Source organism: Pollachius pollachius, assembly GCF_949987615.1.
Source record: "Pollachius pollachius genome assembly, chromosome: 9".
NCBI classification, from domain to species: Eukaryota; Metazoa; Chordata; class Actinopteri; order Gadiformes; family Gadidae; genus Pollachius; species Pollachius pollachius.
This window is the reverse complement of record NC_136942.1, coordinates 1696784-1719015: the sequence shown is the minus strand read 5'-3', so window position 1 is coordinate 1719015 and position 22232 is coordinate 1696784. Positions and strand designations below refer to the sequence as shown.

Genomic DNA, 22232 nt, shown 5'->3' with positions numbered 1-22232 from the left:
GAGCGGGTTGCTTCAGATTGGCCTAGGTCTTTAAATCGTGCATATTTTCCAATAACTGTATTTCTACACACTCCGCCTACCTACAGCTCAGGATTGCGACGATTGGTCAATGTCTTTTACAGGAGTTTCCTTATCCCGGGAAACACACACATCACACTCCATCACAGAATAACCATCCCTATTCGTGACAAAACGAAACATCTATAGGCCTACCGAAGGCATTAACTTCAAGATGTCAAATCTAACAACCAAACTAATTATGAGTTATTGAATTATTGTCATTCTGATTATTATTACAATTATTATTGTTATATAATTATTATTATAACTAATACTACTATATATAATGATATTATACATATTCATATCATCATTAATCTTACTATAATTTATTTTATGAATTCTAGCGTACCAAGATTCTCTAAGCGTGTGACTCCTCAGGGACATGTCGTCATGATTCACCCGATGTCACATGACCATAGATGCCGGAAGTAGATGCTTTGTCAGTTGGAGAGTTGCTTTCTTTTCAATCTAGGGAGATTGCGTTAATAGTTATATTGGATATTTGTCGAATTCAATGGTCAGGTAAGAGCTTGTATTAAGCTGATATTTTAAGCAAAAAGGGTTGGCTGTTGTGATGTATTTGCTCATTAGCTCCACAGTTTGGCATGAAAAACTGCATACGATGTGCCTATGCATGCAACCCGCAATTGCCGACAAATTGTGGTTGCTATATTTTAAACAGCAATTGGAAATGTTTTTCTCACAGTTCTGCCAAAAACAGTATTGATCCAGATTGGAATTAGCAACACGTCCTCTCACGTGTGTCATGTGACAGTCAGATGAGGTCGGAGTGCTTGAATGATGTGCCAATGATGTGTGAAGCCACTCAGACCCTGTATGTATCCGTGCTGACTGTAGAAAATAGAAGAAATCTCGTTACAGACACATGAAAAAGTTATCGCTGAAGCTGTTGAACGGAACTCTTCTAAGACCTCGCTTAAAGCCAAGTGTCCATTTATCTTCATTACAACCGTGCTATCTAGCGAATAATTTCAAATATCGATTGCCAGCTGCTTATTGTACTTGGCAAAATACCTTTATTCCATATAATGCATTAAAGGGCACATTTCTGCTGTGGATGGAGTGCTTATTGGTCTTATTGGTCCACTGTGTGTGGCAACCCGTCTCCGGCACAGCGCCCCTGGAGGCCCAGGGGGCAGGTTGTGGAGGCGGTGTACCACAGATTTACAACCGATGGCACCAGTAAGAGAATTGGTGCCAATCATTGAATTGCGGAGCACCTGAAGAGCAGGGGGGGGGGAAAGCATGCTTCCACACTCATTCAGGGCTCTCCTGGTTCGCTTGTGCGGAGAGACCAGTCTCTGTGGGTGACGTGATTCCACCCGGAGGAACAAGACTGTGGATTCCTCCAAAGCTTGGTTTCGTTTGGTTTAATAGTTATATAATTTATGTTTGAATAAAAGTGCCATTTTGGCTTTAAGTAAGCTCCGGTTCGTGTGCTGATTGGAGGGAGGCGGCTCACTCACCAAGCCGGGTTGCCACATGTGGTTCCTTCATGTTGTTGTTGTTTTTATGTAAAGGATGAGCCAGAAGCCCTGCCTGGAGGGGCAGGTGTACTCTGTGCCGCTGATCCAACCAGACCTGAGACGAGAAGAGACTATACACCAGATAGTAGATGCACTGCACTACCTAGAGACCATCTCTGCAGACATCTTCAACAGGCAAGCCCCTCAGCTCACACTAACGCACGCACGCACGCACGCAGCTTTTGCATTCAGACGGTGGAGTTTGCTTTTAACATTTTTTTACGTGTAGGTGTAATTCGAAAATTGAATGAATGTTATTTCGAAGGTCGAATGTGATATGACATGATGATTAAAAATTGATGGAAAGGAAAAAAAAAAAACTAAACGTACATCAACAAATTACCATATAGAATACCTATTGTGCGCACGTGCTCGCCTGTCGTATTGTTAACGCGCACACGGACGGCGCGTGCGTTGTCCCCAGAGTTTCTGAGCGCGTGGGACAGAACCGCAGGCAGCTGCAGAGCGTGACCAAGCGGATTCAACTGGCACAGGCCCGCGTTGACAAGATCAAAGGCAGCAAGAAGGCCACCAAGGTACCCCCCCAGTGACATACAACCTTCACCGTAGTCGCTCACCGCAAAAACAAACCAACCTTGTCGAGTAGCAGTTTGTTGATACGTGTGTGTGTGCGTGCGTGCACAGGTGTTCTCCAGTGCAAAGTACCCTGCTCCGGAGCACCTTAAAGATTACACCTCCATCTTCAGCGGGGCCACGGACCCGTCCTCCGCGACGCAGCCTCGGCACCGGATCCAGAACAAACTGCGGCCCCTGGATGAGAAGGCCCTACAGGTGGGCAGGTGTTGGCTTTCTCTGCACGACACAACACAATGGAGAAAGGCTGTTTTACTGTATCAGATATTTATCATAAGTATAATGACATCCCACCCTAATATGGGCTATACTTGCATTAGTTTTTATTTTTTATATTGCTAACCTGTTCGACATTTAGTTTTTGGTTTGATATGCAAATATAACGGCTGCTGCTCAGATATAATATATGAGATATATTATAATCTGTAAGCAATGTTTAAAGATGGGCTATAGGACAGCGTGTGTCTGTAAATGGGCATTGTAAGAGAGGCCAGCAATGTAATTATGCGAATACAGGGTCTTTATTTACAAATCTGCCTGGATGGTACTCTGAAAGGAAGTGTCGTGCATTATTTATCGTAAAAGGCCGCAAAATATTCCTCCCCTCAGCAAACCAGGAAGGGAAAGTGTAAATTCAAGTGTGTGTGTGTGTGTGTGTGTGTGTGTGTGTGTGTGTGTGTCAAATCGAGGGAAATGGAAATACAGCTGGCCATTTTTTTTTTGCTGCACTTATTAATTATTGAAGGCGCTGCCATCTCTGTTGTCCTCCCCTCCCGTTCTCCGGCAGTCCTACATGGTAGCGTTTACCATGTACCATTTACGCACATATGGCCTCAACCCCTCCTCATTTGCATTATTCATATCAAGCAGGCCTGGGACAAAGCTCTTATCTTGCAGTGTGTGTGTGTGTGTGTGTGTGGGGTCCTCTCAGGAGAAGCTGCTGTACCTCCCCCTGTGTGTGAGCAACAAGAAGAGGTCGGAGGACGAAACGGAGGAAGGCCTCGGAGGTCTCCCCCGAAACATCTCCTCCGTCAGCTCCCTGCTGCTGTTCAACACCACCGAGAACCTGTGAGTCGACCCCCCCCCCCCCCCATCCAAAAACACCACCTCATGTTGTATCTAAGGCCCCGTCAACACGGAATCGATTTTTGGGTGAAAACGCACAAGTTTTGTGCGTTTGGGGCGACCGTCCAGACGGATCTGCCGTTTTCGGTGCCCGAAAACACACTTTTCTGAAACCAGGTCCCAGGGTGGACAAGATAATAACGGACCTACGCATTTTCATGCTAGGATAACTGTGGACGCCTGAAACCCAAACGAGCTGGGCAACGTTAGAGTTGCGTTGAATTATTTTTTTATTTGTATTATTTTTGTAGCTTTAAATGCAGCCCCTTGGTAAATTGAATTAATAACTGTACATTAAAAAGTATTTCTGCTCAATCTAAAAGGTTAAACAACTGCTCTCTCCTCCTCGACTGAATGTTGGTATACAGCAGGCTGGATAGCTGCAGGCTTGATGCGCTCCTTTTTTTGTGGAGAATCAGCGCCTTGAATATGTAGTAGGGCTGGGTAAAAATATCGATTAATCAATGCACTGCAATTTATTTGTTCTCAATTCAATTTCGATTCAGAATTTTTTTTGAAATCGATTATTTCCATAAAGAAAAAAAAGAAGCATACTCAGTCATTGTAATCTAGAAGCGAGTATGCATAAATGTACATGCCCCTTTACTTTTGTCCATGTTATGATTATTACTTTTATGCTGCAAGTTTAGCTCAGGAACAATACTATACAATGGTGTATTCCCTTTTTGCTAGTTAAAGCACAATGAAATGGTTAATTCATTTTGAAATGGTTGATTCTAAATAATATTTAGGTATTTTTGTCATCTGCACGGATTATTGAATCGATATCGAAGCAATTGGATCAATATCAAATCGATTCAAGATCTAAAGAATTGAATTGAATTGTGAGGTACCTGGCAATACCCAGCCCTAATATGTACTACAGCGTTCCTACAGCTCGATGTGTTTTCGCAATGAGTCCGTCTTTACGGAGATATTCCTGAAACGCATCAAAGGAAAACCGTGGGGAAAAGATTGTTGGGTCCTATGTCCTATGTCCTAGCCATGTTGACCTAAGGACTTCTTTGTTTTAAAAGTTGCTTTGGAAAGAGGTGGATTTTGCTTTGGTGTTGACCGTCATTAGGATTTTGTATGTGCCGTGTGTATAGTTGTTTTTTTTTATCTTTCATTAATCTACATTATTATAATTTGTATGGTTCTTCCAGTGTCCTAGGAGCCCGTAGGGGCTGGGTACCTGCAAGACTAATCAACACAATAATAGAATACACTAACACTGTGCTTCAATAGGCTGGTGTATAAACCACATTTTGTGTGTGTGTGTGTGTCTCTGGAAGGTATAAGAAGTATGTTCTCCTGGACCCGTTGGCGGGGGCCGTGACGAAGACCCACAACGCCCTGGAGACGGAGAAAGAGGAGAAGCCGTTTGACGCTCCGCTGTCCATCACCAAGAGAGAGCAGCTGGAGAGACAGGTACTCGCTGTTCTGGGATTATTCCAGACAGTTATTGCTCAACGACATTTCCGTAAATGTAATAGGTGGCTGCGTTCCACCAAGGAACTCAAGGAAAGAGGGGACTGCCCAATGGGACCTGACAAAACGCTGACAAACACCAACAATGCACCACAGCCTTGTTTCCTCACTCCTTAATCCCTATAAAGGGAACATTATATAGTACTCTATTTAGGCAACACTATTTTGTACACAATGTTGGGTACAGGTAAGGCAGGAAATAGGGGAAATCAGACACTAATTTCAACATATAGGCATGCTGCCACTTGCCCATACCACCTCCCCCCCTCATTTCTAATCAAGTGTTACTGGTGCTTGAAAGTGAGGTATCCTTGCAAATGTGTAATTTAGCTGAGTCACTAGGGGGCATTGTTGCGCTGTGTCACGTGATGAGAAGCTGAGATGAATACAGCTTTTCTCCCAAGACGCACTCAAAGCTTTGAGTCCGTCCTCCCCTCATGAAAGCGCCACACTACATAATTACGTGAGAACGTAATTGAAGTACCATATTTCCGAAGGAAACACCATCGCTAAATGTTTCTGCTACCATTTTCCCTGAATTAGGATCTTCTTGCATTCAGATGAACCAAATCCAAAGCTTGAAGTTTTAATCTAATTATATTAATTGATAATAATAATTATTCCTATAGAGCGCCAAGAGTTACAAGGGCTTTAACGAGTTGATTGACACCGTTATCCTCAGGCTACCTGTTCCTGATTCGGTGTTGATTTGGACCACACCTCTAACTGCCCCTAATCCTGTTTATCCTTGAAGCCCCCTGTCTCCCAGTCTCCTTCCAGCAAGCTTTTTCCCAGTTTTCCCAAAAAACTTGTGACGGTCCGTGACCTTTTGATCTCTCCCGACAGACGGCAGAGAGCTACTTCTACGTTCCGGATCTGGGCCAGGTGCCGGAGATCGACGTGCCGTCCTACCTGCCCGACCTGCCGGGCATCGCGGACGACCTGTCGTACAGCGCCGACCTGGGGCCCGGCATCGCCCCCTCCGGCCCCACGCACAACATCCCAGACCTGCCCTCTTTCCCTGGGGCCCTGGACAGCGTCCAACCTGGTGCCACACACACACACACACACACACACACACACACACACACACACACACACACACAGGTGCATCATTTACCTAGTGCCACTTCCATAGGGTCCCGCTGGACCTTGCGAACGGCCCCTTCTCTGGGTCCACATTGCTGCCGGGGCCTCATGCAGATTCCTCTTCCATTTCAGGAGCTCCGTTCCAGGCTGTGGTTCCCCTCCCTCCTCCCCCTCCTCCCCCTCCGCCCCCCCCCTCCTCTGCTCCAGCCCCCCCGACCCTCCCCGGGGAAGCCCCTCCCCCTCCCCCTCCCCCTCCCCCTCCTGTCCCCGCCCCACCCACGGGCGCCAGCGCCGCGGCGAAGCCTGCACCGCGCTCAGGTAACGACACCGGGTCCTCATCATGTTCACCGCACGCACACACACACACACACACACACGCACACACACACACACACACACACAGGCTCGCTGTGCAGTACCCACGGGGTCTGTTGTGCCACTAGTCGGCGGCAGTGGGAGGAGCCACCTAATGTCACCAAACATAAACAAAGATAACAAATTAAAAGATTAAAAGCTGATGATGGCTGAAAAAAAAAAGAAGCAAACGACGCCTTCTCTCCACAGGGCCGGCGGCGCCCAGCGGGGGGGCGCAGCCGGCCAACGGGCGTGCCAACCTGCTGGAGTCCATCCGCAACGCCGGCGGCATCGGCAAGGCCGCGCTGCGCGACGTCAAAGACCGCAAGATGGAGAAGAGGAAGCAGAAGGAGCAGGAGCAAGGTGAGGGGCGCCCCGTCGACCGGACCCCTGCAGGAACACCGGCCGCTCCTGTTAAGGGCCCCACGACACGCCGCCGGGTGTGGCCCGGTCAGCCTCAGGCCCCGCCCACACGGAGCCGACCCGGGCGCAAACGATTAACGTCGTCTGGCATGCCACGCCTCCTTTTGCACCGCGTTACCGCGTCCTGTGTAGCAAAAAAAAAAAAAGGGGCGCCGCAACCGAATGACAACGCTAACAGCAGCCCGGGCGCACTCTCCCGTGCAAAAACGGCGTGCGCTGTAATGTCATCGGCGCGGCCCCGCCATGGCCAGTGACCTTTGTTCTCCAAATGGCAGCTCCATTAAGGAGCTGGTCGGGCGGCAGTCTGGGTTTTACCGTCTGACCTTCTACTGACAGTATACTCTTTCCATTACCTTCGGCTGGCTTATTTATTCATTTTCTGAGTGCGGGAGAGGCAGGCCAGAGACGGGCTGGAGGCGGGCTGTGATTATGCAGCCCGCTACACTAGGAGGTCAGGAGGAGACTGACAATCCCTACTGCCTGCAAATAAAAAAGCTCTCTCTCTCTGTGTCTGTGTCTGTGTGTGTCTGTGTCTGTGTCTGTGTCTGTGTCTGTGTCTGTGTCTGTGTCTGTGTCTGTGTCTGTGTCTGTGTCTGTGTCTGTGTCTCTGTGTGTGTGTGTGTGTGTGTGTGTGTGTGTGTGTGTGTGTGTGTGTGTGTGTGTGTGTGTGTGTGTGTGTGTGTGTGTGTGTGTGTGTGTGTGTGTGTGTGTGTGTGTGTCTCAGTAGGAGCGGCGGCCGGTGGAGGAGACTTCATGTCTGATCTTTTCAACAAGCTGTCCATGCGCAGGAAAGGTGAGTGTCTCCTTGAGGTAATAAACCGGCCAGTAAGAACGGTGTGTGTCTGTGTGTGTGGACCAGCTGTGAAGAAGCAACACATTCTCCCCCCCCCCCCAGGTATATCCGGTAAAGGTCCGGCCGGCGGGGAGTCGGTCAATTCATCTCTCGGCACCAGCGGGGCATTCGCTCGAATGTCTGATGTCATACCCCCACTTCCCGCCCCTCAGCCAATCCCAGAGGACGATGAGGACTGGGAGGCGTAGCTGTGATGGACAGCGTCCTATCAGCCAATCCCAGAGGACGATGAGGACTGGGAGGCGTAGCCGTGATGGACAGCGTCCTATCAGCGGTCACTGACTGACTAGCCCCCGGTCTGACGGTAGATGTAGATAGAGTTGTGGTCTCGGGGGGGGGGGGGGGAATAGAGATTAATGACTGAAATGCCTTTTCATTCTGATGCCTATTTCGGTGTACATCGTTGCTGTGATGGTGAACAGTGAATGTTACATCCCATGGCAATGGAAAAACACAATGTCAAGCATGAGTGGAGGTGTAATGGAGATAATTGTAAAATAAAAAGTGGTATATTTCCATATAAGAGATTTATTGAAATGCAGTAAAACACATTTTCCATTAAATAAAGTGATTTCAAATATTTTTATAATGAAGTAATTTTTGATATTGAACATTTTTATATTTCATATTTGTCTTTAAAGTTTTTCATAACAAAACATACCTGCCCCATTAAATACACTAATAGCCATTAACATATCAACTTATGGGCACGAAAACATGAACTTAATTAAATACGAAGATTTAACATAAAAGCATACAATAACAACACACCTATAGAACAACATATACAGCCTTGGGACTGTGTCAAACTACACAGCCTGCTGTTTCTTCTTTTCCACGAAGAACTAAAGGACAAAGGAAGACCACAAATGAGCAGACACCTTGGTTTAGGTTTCAGAGAGCAGCCCTTCTGAACAGGGATCAGAATAATGGTGTGATCCAGATGCCTCTGACAGCAGCCTTCCTAGTTGCAAGTGGGGAAATCTCCCAGCTTTCTTGCGTCATTTCACAGAGGCACGCCCCCTTTTGGTCAGGCCCCCTTGGCATTCTGAGAGTAGACCGAGTTCAGAAATGACGCTCACCAAAAATGGCTGCGCCAGTAAGGAGATTTTCTTTGTATTTGTACCACGTTGGGTCATGTTAATGTTGATTTTAAATGCTCTTACACACTTGATCACATTGCTACTTTATTCCGGTCACCAATTCATGCATTGCACGTTGTCTTGCTGCACGTGCAATACAATGTAAAGTTGTGTTGTTTGATTTTGAGCTGGTTTGCTAAAGAGGCTAATGTAGCTAACAATAAACGACCAGCCACTTTCATGCCACAATCAAAAAGACGAACGGGAATGCTGTAAGTGCTCCGAGACCGGAAAATTACGTCACAAGTGCAACTCGGAAGGCAGGCGTCCGAGGAATCTGGATCCCACCATAAGATCAACGAGGGCGTTGGGTCGCTCACCTTTCGCAGGGCAGCGAACGCCGTCCCGAAGGAGGCGTGCACCTGCGTCTGAGTTCTGATCCACTCAGGGAGCTTGGCGACGGTGGCGGGCCGAGAGTATCTCCTGTCGCAGAGCACGATGGACGAGTAGTCGCCACGGTGACGGATCGCTCTTCCTTTAAAAGACAGATCGGAGGGGAAACACGTCAGCGTCACCTACTGCCGGACGGCGATCACGGCGTGAGCTCTGGGGAAGATGTGGTTCTTGTTACCGATGGACTGGTTGACGGCCCTCATGCAGAGGTTCTCTATCAGGGCCTGGCCCGGGCTCCTTCCCGCTGTGTGGGGCTGAGAGGGGGACTCGGATTCAGTTTCAGAAAACTTTATTGTCTGTCGTAACAGAAAATCATCTTTGAAATGGCTCGACAAACAAACAGGATGATGTACTGATCGGCAGCCATACAACATTGATTTCTGAGAGCACACATAGTGTGTATAGATCTTAAAACAAGTATAAATATTAAAAACTGTAAAAATAAACAAGATAAAAAATGTGTAAAGTGACAGGGCGTATGTGTCACAATGGAACCACCAAATTCTGATCTAATATTCACACATGGTGTATGCATCTCCAGGGCCAAGTTTTTCAAAAGTAATCCAGTGGGATTTTGGGTCACGGATTGGATCAAATCTTGGAAATGGGTTTTTCAAAGGAGAGGGATTCCGAAATAAGATCAGATCTTGTAACCCGACTTTACATTTGATGTGGATCAAACCTGCCCTTTGGGTTTGTTCAAAGACATTGAAGTCGGTTTGGGATCCATTTGATCCAAAAAACAGGATTATCCTGATCCCATCGGAAGGGTGGATTCAGTTGGTTATAAAGTAAGATGGATCAGGTGATCCTGGATAGCAAAACATGGGATTCCCAAATCCGGATCAATTTGATCCAAATTAAATTGTTTGAAAAACTGGGCCCAGACGATTGAGACGATTGGGGGGGGGGGGGGGGGGGGGGGGGCGGGTGGTCTACCAGATGCTTGTCCAGGTAAGACATCTTCTCCTGAAGCTCTGGAGACTTGATGTTGGGATACGGCATTCCCACCATAACCACACACCTGTCAGGACACGAAGAACAGCAGCACAGTCCAGCTGTTACTGTACACACACACACACACCCCCACACACACACACACACACACACACACACACACACACATCCACACACACACACCTGCCCAGGTCATCAGAGAAGTTGATGCCCTCGCTCATCTTCCCCCCGACGACCGAGAAGAGCAGCGCCCCCGTGAGTACCCCGCCGTCCACGGCGCAGCGCTACACACACACACACACACACACACACACACACACACACACACACACACACACACACACACACAAGAAGGTAAGGTGGGTAAGGACCTCTGACATTACATATAAAAAAGAAAGGACAATATACAGGAGGGTTGGGGGGGGGGGGGGTTCGCAATAGTACTTTCAAAGAGTGATGATGGGGAGAAGGTAGCGCGTGTGTGTGTGTGTGTGTGTGTGTGTGTGTGTGTGTGTGTGTGTGTGTGTGTGTGTGTGTGTGTGTGTGTGTGTGTGTGTGTGTGTGTGTGTGTGTGTGTGTGTGTGTGTGTGTGTGATCCAAGGAGAAGTCTTCCAGTGAGGGTTTTTTTGTCAAGTGAGGCCATTTAGCTGAGTGTGTGTTTCTTTGTGGTTGGGGCCTTCCGGTGGAGATCAGTATTGGTGGTTGATTGTACCTGAATGCAGCGGGAGAATTCCCCCAGAACCTGCTCCACCTGGTTGGCTTTCTTGGGCTCCTGGAAAATCTGAAAAGAGATGTTTTTTATTTTTTCTTACATGTGTACAATTGGCAACACTCATGGCACACAAGCCCTGTCAATGTGCTGCAATTCAATTTTATTTTGCAAATGAAAATGATGTACCCGAAATGAATGATTTTCCTGTCTATCCAGACAAAAAGCTATTATGGGTTTGAAAGCACATTTCCAACGCCACTTTTGTGACCAAACATCATAAATTGTACTCGAATAAACATCTCAGCATAACCCTGCCTGCAGCCACACAAACCTCAAAATAGACTAATCCCTCTGCAGGTCGTTCCGTCTTCTGGGCCAAAGGACATGCATGACAGAGCCTATCATTCCTCATACCTTTTTCTTGGCAGCCAGACGTGCCAGGGCTCCGCTGGAGTCCCAGTGGGCGAGCATCCTCCGGGAGTACTCATAAGAGGGGAAGAAGCAGACCACGCCACCTGGAACCACGGTGCACAGGTTGAACAGCACCCGGCCTGTTTCGTCCATCTGTCGACAAGCCGCACGCAAACCGCTCTCATTTGGTAGAAGAAGAGACGCATTTGGGAGCAACTATGCAGACTTTCTTTTTTGAAATTGTCTTATACAATAATTTCCGGGTTTGGTGGGGTTAGGGTCAGGGTTTGGTGGGGTTAGGGTCAGGGTTTGGTGAGGTTAGGGTCAGGGTTTAGTGGGGTTACTGTCAGGGTTTGGTGGGGTTAGGGTCAGGGTTTGGTGGGGTTAGGGTCAGGGTTTGGTGGGGTTAGGGTCAGGGTTTGGTGGGGTTAGGGTCAGGGTTTGGTGAGGTTAGGGTCAGGGTTTAGTGGGGTTACTGTCCGGGTTTGGTGGGGTTAGGGTCAGGGTTTGGTGGGGTTAGGGTCAGGGTTCGGTGGGGTTAGGGTCAGGGTTTGGGGGTGTTATGGTCTAGTATTGGGGGGTGTTATGGTCTAGTATTCTAGCTGCGGCGGTTCCCTTCTGAGCGGTGTGAGAGCGTTACCATGCGGGGGGAGTCTCTGTTCTGGAAGGTGAACTCCAGCTCCTGTCCGGACGGCCCGCTGCTCATCACCAGAGGCAGGATGTTCCCGGGGGGGATGACGTGGCCTGCAGGCCGGAGGAGACAACAGAACAGGGAACATTACGGACACTGAGGATCGGACTCCACTGGTCTCCCAAAATAATACCCGATTGATTGACACTGCCGTGTACGTACATCAACCGAGGAAGGATCAATACCTATACACTCTCCTAAGGTTTATTCCTTCCCTGATATCCTGTCTTTTTGACATTCGTTCCGTCTAAGTATTGATTGATTGAAACAACCTTCCGAGTACAGCCATCAACTGCTGAAGCATCGATACACACGCACCCCCCTAGATTTATTCCCGGCTCCAATATCCTGCTTTGGTTGGCAGCCCGTCCCAGAACAGAAGCACGACTCTAATTAAACTCCAACGCCGACTCCTCTGCACACATACATAAAACATAAACGAAAACAAATGTAAAACCTAAAAGAAGGCGATGTCTCAGACTGAGATGAGAGGGCGCTCACCGCAGGAGAACTCTGTGATGCGCTCCTGCGCCACCCCCGCAGAGAACAGCAGCTCCTGCTTGAAGTCAGACACCTGCCAGCCGTTCCACAGGGAGGTGAGAGGGAGAAGAACCGCCGCTCATTGACTGAGACTCAGTGTTATTTAGGGAGGAGGAAGAGGAGGAGGAACAATGCTCATTGACTGAGACTCAGTGTTATTTAGGGAGGAGGAAGAGGAGGAGGAACAATGCTCATTGACTGAGACTCAGTGTTATTTAGGGAGGAGGAAGAGGAGGAGGAACAATGCTCATTGACTGAGACTCAGTGTTATTTAGGGAGGAGGAAGAGGAGGAGGAACAATGATCATTGACTGAGACTCAGTGTTATTTAGGGAGGAAGAGGAGGAGGAACAATGCTCATTGACTGAGACTCAGTGTTATTTAGGGAGGAGGAAGAGGAGGAGGAACAATGCTCATTGACTGAGACTCAGTGTTATTTAGGGAGGAGGAGGAGAAAAAATGCTCATTGACTGAGACTCAGTGTTATTTAGGGAGGAGGAAGAGGAGGAGGAACAATGCTCATTGACTGAGACTCAGTGTTATTTAGGGAGGAGGAGGAGAAAAAATGCTCATTGACTGAGACTCAGTGTTATTTAGGGAGGAGGAAGAGGAGGAGACACAATGCTCATTGACTGAGACTCAGTGTTATTTAGGGAGGAAGAGGAGGAGGAACGATGCTCATTGACTGAGACTCAGTGTTATTTAGGGAGGAGGAGGAGGAGGAACAATGCTCATTGACTGAGACTCAGTGTTATTTAGGGAGGAGGAAGAGGAGGAGGAACAATGCTCATTGACTGAGACTCAGTGTTATTTAGGGAGGAGGAGGAGGAACAATGCTCATTGACTGAGACTCAGTGTTATTTAGGGAGGAGGAAGAGGAGGAGGAACAATGCTCATTGACTGAGACTCAGTGTTATTTAGGGAGGAAGAGGAGGAGGAACAATGCTCATTGACTGAGACTCAGTGTTATTTAGGGAGGAGGAGGAGGAGGAACAATGCTCATTGACTGAGACTCAAGTGTTATTTAGGGAGGAAGAAGAGGAGGAGGAACAATGCTCACTGACTGAGACTCAGTGTTATTTAGGGAGGAAGAGGAGGAGGAACAATGCTCATTGACTGAGACTCAGTGTTATTTAGGGAGGAGGAGGAGGAGGAGGAGGAGAAGGAGGAAGGTCTTTACAGGCTGCATGGTTCCTCCAGCTATGATGACAGCGCGACACTCTGTTAGCACCTGGGCGAAGTGGACCGCTGGGTTCAGAAGCAGGAACTTCACCGAGCTCTCTGCCAGCGTTCCTGGACATGCCAAACAATTATAGAAAACATTGAAATAAATGCGCGAAAAATATACCTTTATTTAACTTATAACCTAATTTTGTTAATTGCCCTACTCATTTTATGCACAGATTGAGCAATCACAATCACCTTTATATAATTCTGCATGTTTTTCACTTTTTCATTTGTCAGGGTTTTTGGTACTTCATCACCAACTCTCAGGTTTTACTTGCGCCTCCACATACGATCTAAGCCTCTGCATTACATCGCTGAGCCGACTGAACCAACACCCAGCATGGGTACCTTGTCTGTGGACCACCACCCTTCCATCTTTGTTGCTGTTGGTGAGAGCCATGAGGAAGCCCTCCACCTGCATCATGGGAGAGGCGGACAGCACACGCTCTGCCTCTGCTGGACCCTGCTGGTCGCCCGTGGGTACTGCAGCAACCGACACGACACGCATTATTTTTCACAGAGCTACATGCCCTTGGCACTTACAACTGTGATAACTGCTGCAAAACAAAAACATAAATGTTATTGAAAATGTCAAGGTAAAGAAAATTACAATACTTTTAAAAGGTACAGCGAATTAAATTTGCAAAAAAAGCCTATTACCTGCTTTTCACACATAATAATGATGAAAAATGTTATGAAGGCTACAGTCAGTTCCCTGTAGTGAATTGAAATGAGGTTATTTAAGCTGACAAAATCACTTCATGGTTCTTTTTAAGAAAACCGAAGAAAATTCTGTGATGTGGCCCAACCTGCTCTAGCCAGACTATCGTTCTTCATTTCATTAGCACTTAAGTTTGTCAATGGAGAGTCTGGCCACTCTCCATTGACCAACGTTAACTCCCTTGAAGGCGGGTGTCTGTTGGAGTTCAAATCTATTGGATCTTCCCGGTGCCACTCTGGATCTGCCATAACCAATCGCTAACGTTCGACTACAACCCTAAACTAGCGCACGACCTCAACGTCATTGTTCTCAGCCACTCCCTCTGTTCGCTGTTTGGACAGCCCAAAAAATGGGTTGCAGAAATCCTGCGAATATACCGCAAATCCAGACCTAGTACTGAAGGGAAATGAAAATTTAGCGGAAGTGCGTAGGCGGGCGGAGCCAGGCTGAGCCTGCCCTAGACTAGATACTGATGTACTACCTACTGACCCGATGGGGTTCAGCCTGCCCCAGACTAGATACTGATATATCCACCATAGTACCAGGGTCACCAACCTTTTTGAAGCTGAGAGCTACTTAATGGGTACTGAGTCATACGAAGGGCACCCAGTTTGATACTCTTCTGAAACAACAAATTTGCTCAGTTTGCCTTTAGTTATATATTATTACTAATAATTAATGATACTCATCTATGTGAAGACACTGATCATGTTAATGATTTCTCACAATAATTATCAACAATGACTTAAAAAAGGTGGGGAAAGAGCTGTTCCAGAATGAGTAGTGCTGTCTTTAGACCAGGCCTGCGGGCGCCTCATATGGTGCTAGCGGGCGGACTGTGTTGGTGACCCCTGCGCCATACTGACCCGATGGGGCAGCGGGGTCCTTCTGCAGGGCCTGGAGGTAGCGGCTGAGGCCCTCGGTGCGGCGGTTCTCCTTGCTAAGGCCGCCGGGCGTCAGGCCGCGGGGCTGGGGGTGGGGCGTCACCCCAGAGCCAGCGTACTTCTCTACGAAGCCACAGAGCTAGGGGAGGACGGGGGCACTGTTCACAACACAATAGCAGCCTCTTGGATCACTGTGGTTGGTGTGTGTGTGTGTGTGTGTGTGTGTGTGTGTGTGTGTGTGTGTGTGTGTGTGTGTGTGTGTGTGTGTGTGTGTGTGCGCGCCAAAAAAAGAAATGCGAACAAGGAGATGCTTTGGACTTACTTTTCTGCAGATCATGCTCTTCTCGAAGTACCTCTGCAACTTTATTGGAAAGAGGATCAAATTTGAGACCCACATAAAGCCCAAGTGGACATGATATACATGGCCACAATAATGAGGTATAACTTAATGAATGGAATAAGAGCGTACCTTGAACAGGTTGATGTTGTCTATCTGGGCCTTGAACAGGAAGTCGTTGATGGTCAGCAGTTGTGTTCCTGGTGAGAGGGATCATGTCGTTAGTTACCATGGAGATATCCAAACTGTGCAGGAGCGTGATTGGCTGAGAGGCCCGGAGAGGCCAGCCGGCTCACCTGGCTGAGTGGTCTGGCTCTGGGGGTTCTGACCCACCTTACCTGCAAGACATTCAGCAAAAAACATTCAGCAAGCGCCACAGCCCAAAGAATAGGCTTCTTTCGGACTGCTGTATAATAACAACAACAACAGCAATAACAAAAACAACTCACCTCCCAGCACCTGAACTAGCCCTTCAAGAACAAACAGAATCTGCTTGATGTACATCAGATTCTTGGCCTTTAATCGGCTCCTGAAAACCATCCAGCAGGTCAAGAGTCAGCAGGACCTTCACACTGAATAGTACTATAGTGTGTGTGTGTGTGTGCGTGTGTGAGACTCACTTATAGCGCTCAGAGTACTGCCTGAGCTGGGAGAAGGAGCGACAAAACTGAAATAAAAAAAAAAGGGAAATTAGTTAGTGTAAGATTCTAACTTAATGCAAAGTTGCCAGTCATGTGAGCGAGAGCGTCTGTGACTATGTACCTGTGGTGCCGTGAGCTCTGCACTGTGTATACAGGAGAGGGTGTCACTGAGGTTGTGGGCTTCATCTATGATTAAGATCTGGATTCAACATGCAAATAGAAGGTTGTTTCAGTTGAAGGTGGTTTCAGTTGAGGACGTACTATAATAGTATTACCCATCAGCCTCACTGGACATATTGAACAGCCACTGTTTACATTGGGATGTTATCATAATAATGTAAATAGTGGAAGAGGGAAGAGATTATCCATCTAGAGCCATGGTTATTTGTACATGTAAATCCATTACAAGATACTCCTGTCCCACCTGTCCCTTGAGCTGGATCCCTGAGGCTCTCCTGGTGGCGGCGTGGAGCACCATCTGATAGGGCAGCACCACAAGCTGCCCCAGCACAGAGACCACAGAGTGAACCATCTGACTCACTCATTCACCTCATACAGTTATTTATTGATAAAAATATTTTATATTTTTAAGAAACGTTCCCCCTAGACTATATTAATGTATGAAGCGTCAGAAAAGTGGGTTACTGAATCGATTGAAAAAAATAATATAAACACCACAAAGAGAAATAATAATTCTTGCAAGGAATTTAGGGCAGAAAAGAAATGTGTGTCTTAAACTCAGTGCTCCTGCCGCAGACGTAAAACGCTCCAACTCCTAGTCCTATCAGGACGTCAACACTGACCGCCAACAACCGGGCCGTGTCCGGGGCTCACCTGGGACGGGGGGATGGAGAGGCGAGTGGCGTAGTACGGACAGGCGTGGGTCTTACGGCCCAGAGTGACCAGCTGCTCGATGTCGCTGACGGCGCCCAGCAACTCGTCTCGGAGGGTGCGCAGCGCCGCGGCCCCCGTGAACGGGCACACGGCCTTGGCCGGACCCCGCTTGCGTTTGGCCCCTTCCTCTTGCGACGGCTTGTCTGCAGGAGGAAAAAAATCAATCCAATCAGAAACAGGTACAGCGTTTAAAACAAGCGACCTAGGCCCCGTCCACACGGAACCAACTTTTGGGTGAAAACGCACACGCCCTGTGCGTTTGGGGCGACCGTCCAGCGGAGCGGGCGTTTTCGGTGCCCGAAAAAACACACTTTTCTGAAACCAGGTCCCAGGGTGGGCAAGATAATAACGGACCTGTGCGTTGTCGTGTTAGGATTCGTGTGGACGCCTGAAACGCAAACGGTGACGTCATCGCCCCCCCCCCCCCCCCACTAGCTGGGCGACGTCAGAGTTGCGTTGAATATTATTCATTCTTTTGATGTGTATTATTTTTGCAGCTTTAAGTAAAGAATTACTTTTGAATTAAATTGAATTACTAACTGTACATTAAATAGTATTTCTGCTTAATATTAAAGGCTACACAACTGCTCTCTCCTCATCGACTGAATTTTGGTATACAGCGCGCTGGATAGCTGCAGGCTTGATGTGCTCCTTTTTTGTGGAGAACCAGCGCCTTGAATATGTACTAGGGCTGGGTAAAAATATAGATTCATCAATGCACTGCAATTTATTTGTTCTCAATTCAATTTCAATTCAGAATTTTTTTGAAATCGATTATTTCCGTAAAGAAAAAAAAAGAAGCATACTCAGTCATTGTAAACTAGAAGCGAGTATGCCTTAATGTACATGCCCTTTTACATTTGTCCATGTTATGATTATTACTTTTATGCTGCAAGTTTAGCTCAGGAACAATACTATACAATGGTGTATTCCCTTTTTGCTAGTTAAAGCACAATGAAATGGTTAATTCTAAATAATATTTAGGTATTTTTGTCATCTGCACGGATTATTGAATCGATATCGAAGCAATTGGATCAATATCAAATCGAAATCGAATCGATTCAAGACCTAAAGAATCAAATTGAATTGAATTGTGAGGTACCTGGCAATACCCAGCCCTAATATGTACTACAGTATTCTACAGCTCGATGAGTTTTCGCAATGAGTCCGTCTTTACGGAGATATTCCTGAAACGCATCAAAGGAAAACGGAGGGGAAAAGATCTCTTTCGCCCGTGTGGACGGGGCCCAAACCCTGATGCGGTCAGAACAAGGTCAAAGTTAGATTAAGATGAAACATTCTCATGGTTCCAATAAAATTGAAGAACCACGGTTGAATAGTAAAATCCAATATCTGAGTAACTATTCCTTTGTGTCCCAGGGGACCCTCATAATACCAATGGGTCACCAACTTCCTGTCTTACACCTTAGTAGATAAGAGAAGCAAGGTTCCTGCGTTTCAGCGTAACAATGGATGAATACATTTAAACATAATGAGGTTTCATGAATGCAGAGACGTGTCTACTATATATGGTAAAGAAGGTGTGACCAGCTGTATGATCACCTAAGAAGGGTTCGCCCTGAATGCTAAACAAGACTGAATGTTAGAGATTCAGGGACTGCGAGCATGCACAGCGCATAACATAATGAGGTATCTGGGAAACGGCACAATGTCATTTGGTCTCTCTTCACCATGTTTGTTCTTCTGCATCTCCATGCAGCGGTCGTTGATGCGTTGGATGCTGCCCAGGCGACGCACATCCTCGTTAATGCAAAGATTCTACAGGAAACAGACCATAATGTTAGCCCTGGTTCAAGGAGTCAGACCCCCATAGCCGTAACTGGCACCTGACTATCAGGCAGAAAATGGCTGCAGTTCTCTACGGTTTCCCTGCCAACACCATGACTGGTGAAGATGATGATGCCCTAGTTATCAGTTACTAGTTACCTAGTTATCTCAACAGTTACTGACCAACCACCACTTCTGCTTGACTAGCACCACAAGCGAATGGGAAATGCCTAGCATTTCCCATTCGCTTATGAGTTAGATACAGCTTCACTGTGCATTTACTTTGATAGCAGACTAGCCTACAGTCATGGGTGAATTCTAAAACTCCCTACTCATCCAAAACTCTCTGATAACTTCATTTGACACAACCTTAATTTGTAGTTTTGCTTTGTTTTGTCTAGGCAACCCTGAATAGAGGAATCCCTCTTCCTGTTTCTTCTCACGGTATCTTTCCTCTGGGCAGGGGGGGGGTTCTTGCACTTAAGCAGGCTTAGTGTTAACATATAATGTGGACCTGTGTAATTTGGGGCTCTACAAATAAACTTGAATTAACCTTGACTTATTCTTATTTATACAATATACTGATTAGTCAACTATGAAAATAATCGTTAGTTGCAGCCCTTTTCATCATCCTTGGGTTGTATGCGTGTATGTATGTCAGTGAGTGAGTAAGTCTGTGTGGGCATGTGTGCGTGTGTGGCGTGCATGTGCCTTCCTGTAGGTTCCTTCTGCCATCATTGCACTCAATAATCAAACCCTCTTGTCAGCACCCAGAAACCCTTTTATTTTTTATGTGTCTGCCTGTATTCAGCCTTTTGTTGTGTATTATGTTATTATGCCTAGTGTACTGTGTCTATGTACTGTGTTTGAATGTTGTCTGTGTAAATGGATTTCCTCTCTGAGGACAATAACCCATCTTCCGATGTACCACCCTTTCTCTCATGTGTCCGTATGTATGCATGTTGTTTACCTGCCGTGAGCCGAGAGTTACGACGCGGACGTCCTTGCAGAACGCACTTTTCTGCACCTCGTGCACAAACTGGGCCAGCTGGGAGTGGGTCCGGCTGCAGTAGTAAATCTGAAAGGAAGCAGAACATGCTTGGGTGTTACACAATATTCATACACAACACAAACACATGACTGTATTCGAGCTCAGTGTGACGCACACACACATAACACACCTTTGTCACGTGTTCTTCAACCAAGTCATCATCTTCATCGTCAGCACCGCCACAGAATCTGTGTTGGGAATGGGAATGGGAATTCTTTACATTCTTTCCTTCTTTGCCCTCCCAGCGGTCTGTTGTTCGGGAGTGAGGAGTGAGGCGTGAGGAGTGAGGTGTGAGGAGTGAGGAGTGAGGTGTGAGGAGTGAGGAGTGAGGCGTGAGGAGTGAGGCGTGAGGAGTTAGGAGTGAGGTGTGAGGAGTGAGGTGTGAGGAGTGAGGAGTGAGGCGTGAGGCGTGAGGAGTGAGGAGTGAGGAGTGAGGTGTGAGGAGTGAGGCGTGAGGCGTGAGGCGTGAGGCGTGAGGAGTGAGGAGTGAGGCGTGAGGCGTGAGGAGTGAGGAGTGAGGCGGCGTGTACGTACGTGCTCTTGGTCTTGGAGTCTTCATCACTCTCGTACTCGGCCACAATGAGCTCCTCTTCCTCCGCGTCTCCCAAAGCCTCCTCTTCCTCGGTGCCTTTACTGAGCTGCAGCAGCTTCAACGCCTCGTCCTCCTCACTGCTCTGTCCATGGGCGCACACACACACACACACACACACACACACACACACACACACACACACACAAAGGTTTTTGTTGTATGAAAGGTGCATGTGTTCCTAAACATGTGTGATGTGCACAAATCAACTGATGTGTGCAACTTATTTGAAATTGCCCTTGTGTTTTTAGAGAATGTTTGGATTTATTCATTTTATTTTGAACTCATCTACTATGCAGCTGACCACCACTTCACTATTTTGGCCATGCTGATTTTCATAGGTTGCGCCGAATGTATTCAGCCTCAAATGCAAGTGACTTTGAATAAAGAGGTCTGCCAAATGTAAATGAGTTCATGTAAATCTGTTTGTTTTGTTACAGACATGTAGCAAATATAACATAGAATACACTTGCAGGCCAGCACAATTCTTGACTATCAGTTTCCTAGAGTGGCATTAGACAGCAGAGTCGCTTACCTTCCTTTTGAATGCATATTTTAGCTGAGCGTTGTGTCTTATCATTTCTAGCCGTTCCTCGCGCTTCTTCCGTTTAATCTCGTCCTCCTAAATATGCCAGTCACAGAACAACAATTCCCCAAATGCTCCCATTAAGCGCCAGCTTATCTGATAATACGTCAAACATATTAGACAGATTCAATCAGCTACACCCAACCTCACCTTTATCTTGGAAACGAGTTCACGCTCTGATTTCTTCTGAACAAAGTCAGTGATCCAGTCAGGGTCTGCTGAGGAGCTTTGAGAAGAGGCAGAGGAGGAGGCGGTGGGAGCAGAAAGTACCGCAGCTATCTCCTGTCTCTTCCTTTCCTCAAAGTCCTTTAGCCAAGTCAGGGCTCCACATATCAGGCTGAGAGATTTTCCCTAAAAAAGAGAGAGAGAGAGAGAGAGAGAGAGAGAGAGAGAGAGAGAGAGAGAGAGAGAGAGAGAGAGAGAGAGGGAGAGAGAGAGAGAATACGTGGTGGCATTGTAATAGGGTTACTGTTGGTTGCTCCTCTCCGTCTATCTAAAACGTTATCTCACTCTCATCAGACGTAGCGTACCGTTCCCGTGGGACTCTCAAAGATGCCAACTTTGCTATCCTCCAACGCGCCATACAAAGCTCTCATGAACTGCTCCTGAATGGGGTAGGGCTGGTAAGGGAATGGAAATTCGGGGATCTCGTTGGCCATGCTAGTACCTGTACAACAAGAGGTCCTGGATGACACACACAGAAAAGGGTACGGTTATCTAGTTATTCAAATGGTAGGTCATCTCAATTAAATGGCATTAAAATCTCCTTAGCTTCCAAAACTAGCCAAATTACATCTATAGAGATGCACAAATGTTATTTGTTACCATACGGCAAAAAACATGAAATGCAAGAAGCTAATCTGATCATAGACTCGAACATACAAGTATCGGGTACTAAAAACAAGGTTTATCCATTAATCTAGTGACGTTCAGAATCATACCGTACCTGCTGTCAAGTTCTTCAAACTATTAACGATAAGGATTATTTGGAAATATACTTCTCCACTTATACATTCACTCGGGTACAATATAGTATTTGACAACATGAGCCTTTCAATAACGCGCCAACGTACTCCAAGGGACATAGAATCTGACCAATGGCAAGCAAGGTAATTCATAGAGTGCGCGTT

At 47.0% G+C, this 22232-nt stretch overlaps 2 protein-coding genes across 4 annotated transcripts; one reads left to right on the top strand and one right to left on the bottom strand.

Annotated features, from left to right (window-relative positions):
* Window positions 1-484: 484 nt before the first annotated feature.
* Window positions 485-8046, top strand: wash1 (WAS protein family homolog 1). Of its 3 annotated transcripts, none has more exons than XM_079744123.1 (11): window positions 485-585; window positions 1605-1745; window positions 2035-2146; window positions 2256-2402; window positions 3136-3272; window positions 4625-4760; window positions 5667-5868; window positions 6042-6227; window positions 6474-6626; window positions 7414-7479; window positions 7582-7866. In XM_079744123.1, the coding sequence occupies exons 1-11, from the start codon at window positions 578-580 to the stop codon at window positions 7725-7727; spliced, it is 1434 nt and encodes a 477-aa protein (XP_079600249.1). In that variant the 5' UTR covers window positions 485-577; the 3' UTR covers window positions 7728-7866. The 3 variants fall into 3 exon arrangements, with proteins under 3 accessions (XP_079600249.1, XP_079600248.1, XP_079600247.1); XM_079744122.1 differs by having other exon boundaries at window positions 7411-7479; XM_079744121.1 differs by having other exon boundaries at window positions 5667-6227; window positions 7582-8046.
* Window positions 8047-8166: 120 nt separating this feature from the next.
* Window positions 8167-22156, bottom strand: ddx11 (DEAD/H (Asp-Glu-Ala-Asp/His) box helicase 11). The gene is made up of 28 exons (XM_079744120.1): window positions 22049-22156; window positions 21633-21786; window positions 21253-21453; window positions 21052-21138; window positions 20462-20601; window positions 20058-20115; window positions 19847-19954; window positions 18780-18867; window positions 17029-17231; window positions 16619-16693; window positions 16316-16393; window positions 16174-16220; window positions 16003-16082; window positions 15850-15891; window positions 15686-15753; window positions 15539-15577; window positions 15199-15355; window positions 13960-14094; window positions 13565-13677; window positions 12347-12419; window positions 11795-11898; window positions 11158-11307; window positions 10744-10812; window positions 10215-10315; window positions 10014-10098; window positions 9253-9328; window positions 9002-9156; window positions 8167-8384 (listed from the first exon to the last, which is right to left on the bottom strand). The coding sequence occupies exons 2-28, from the start codon at window positions 21759-21761 to the stop codon at window positions 8349-8351; spliced, it is 2697 nt and encodes an 898-aa protein (XP_079600246.1). The 5' UTR covers window positions 21762-21786; window positions 22049-22156; the 3' UTR covers window positions 8167-8348.
* Between the last annotated feature and the right edge of the window lie 76 nt (window positions 22157-22232).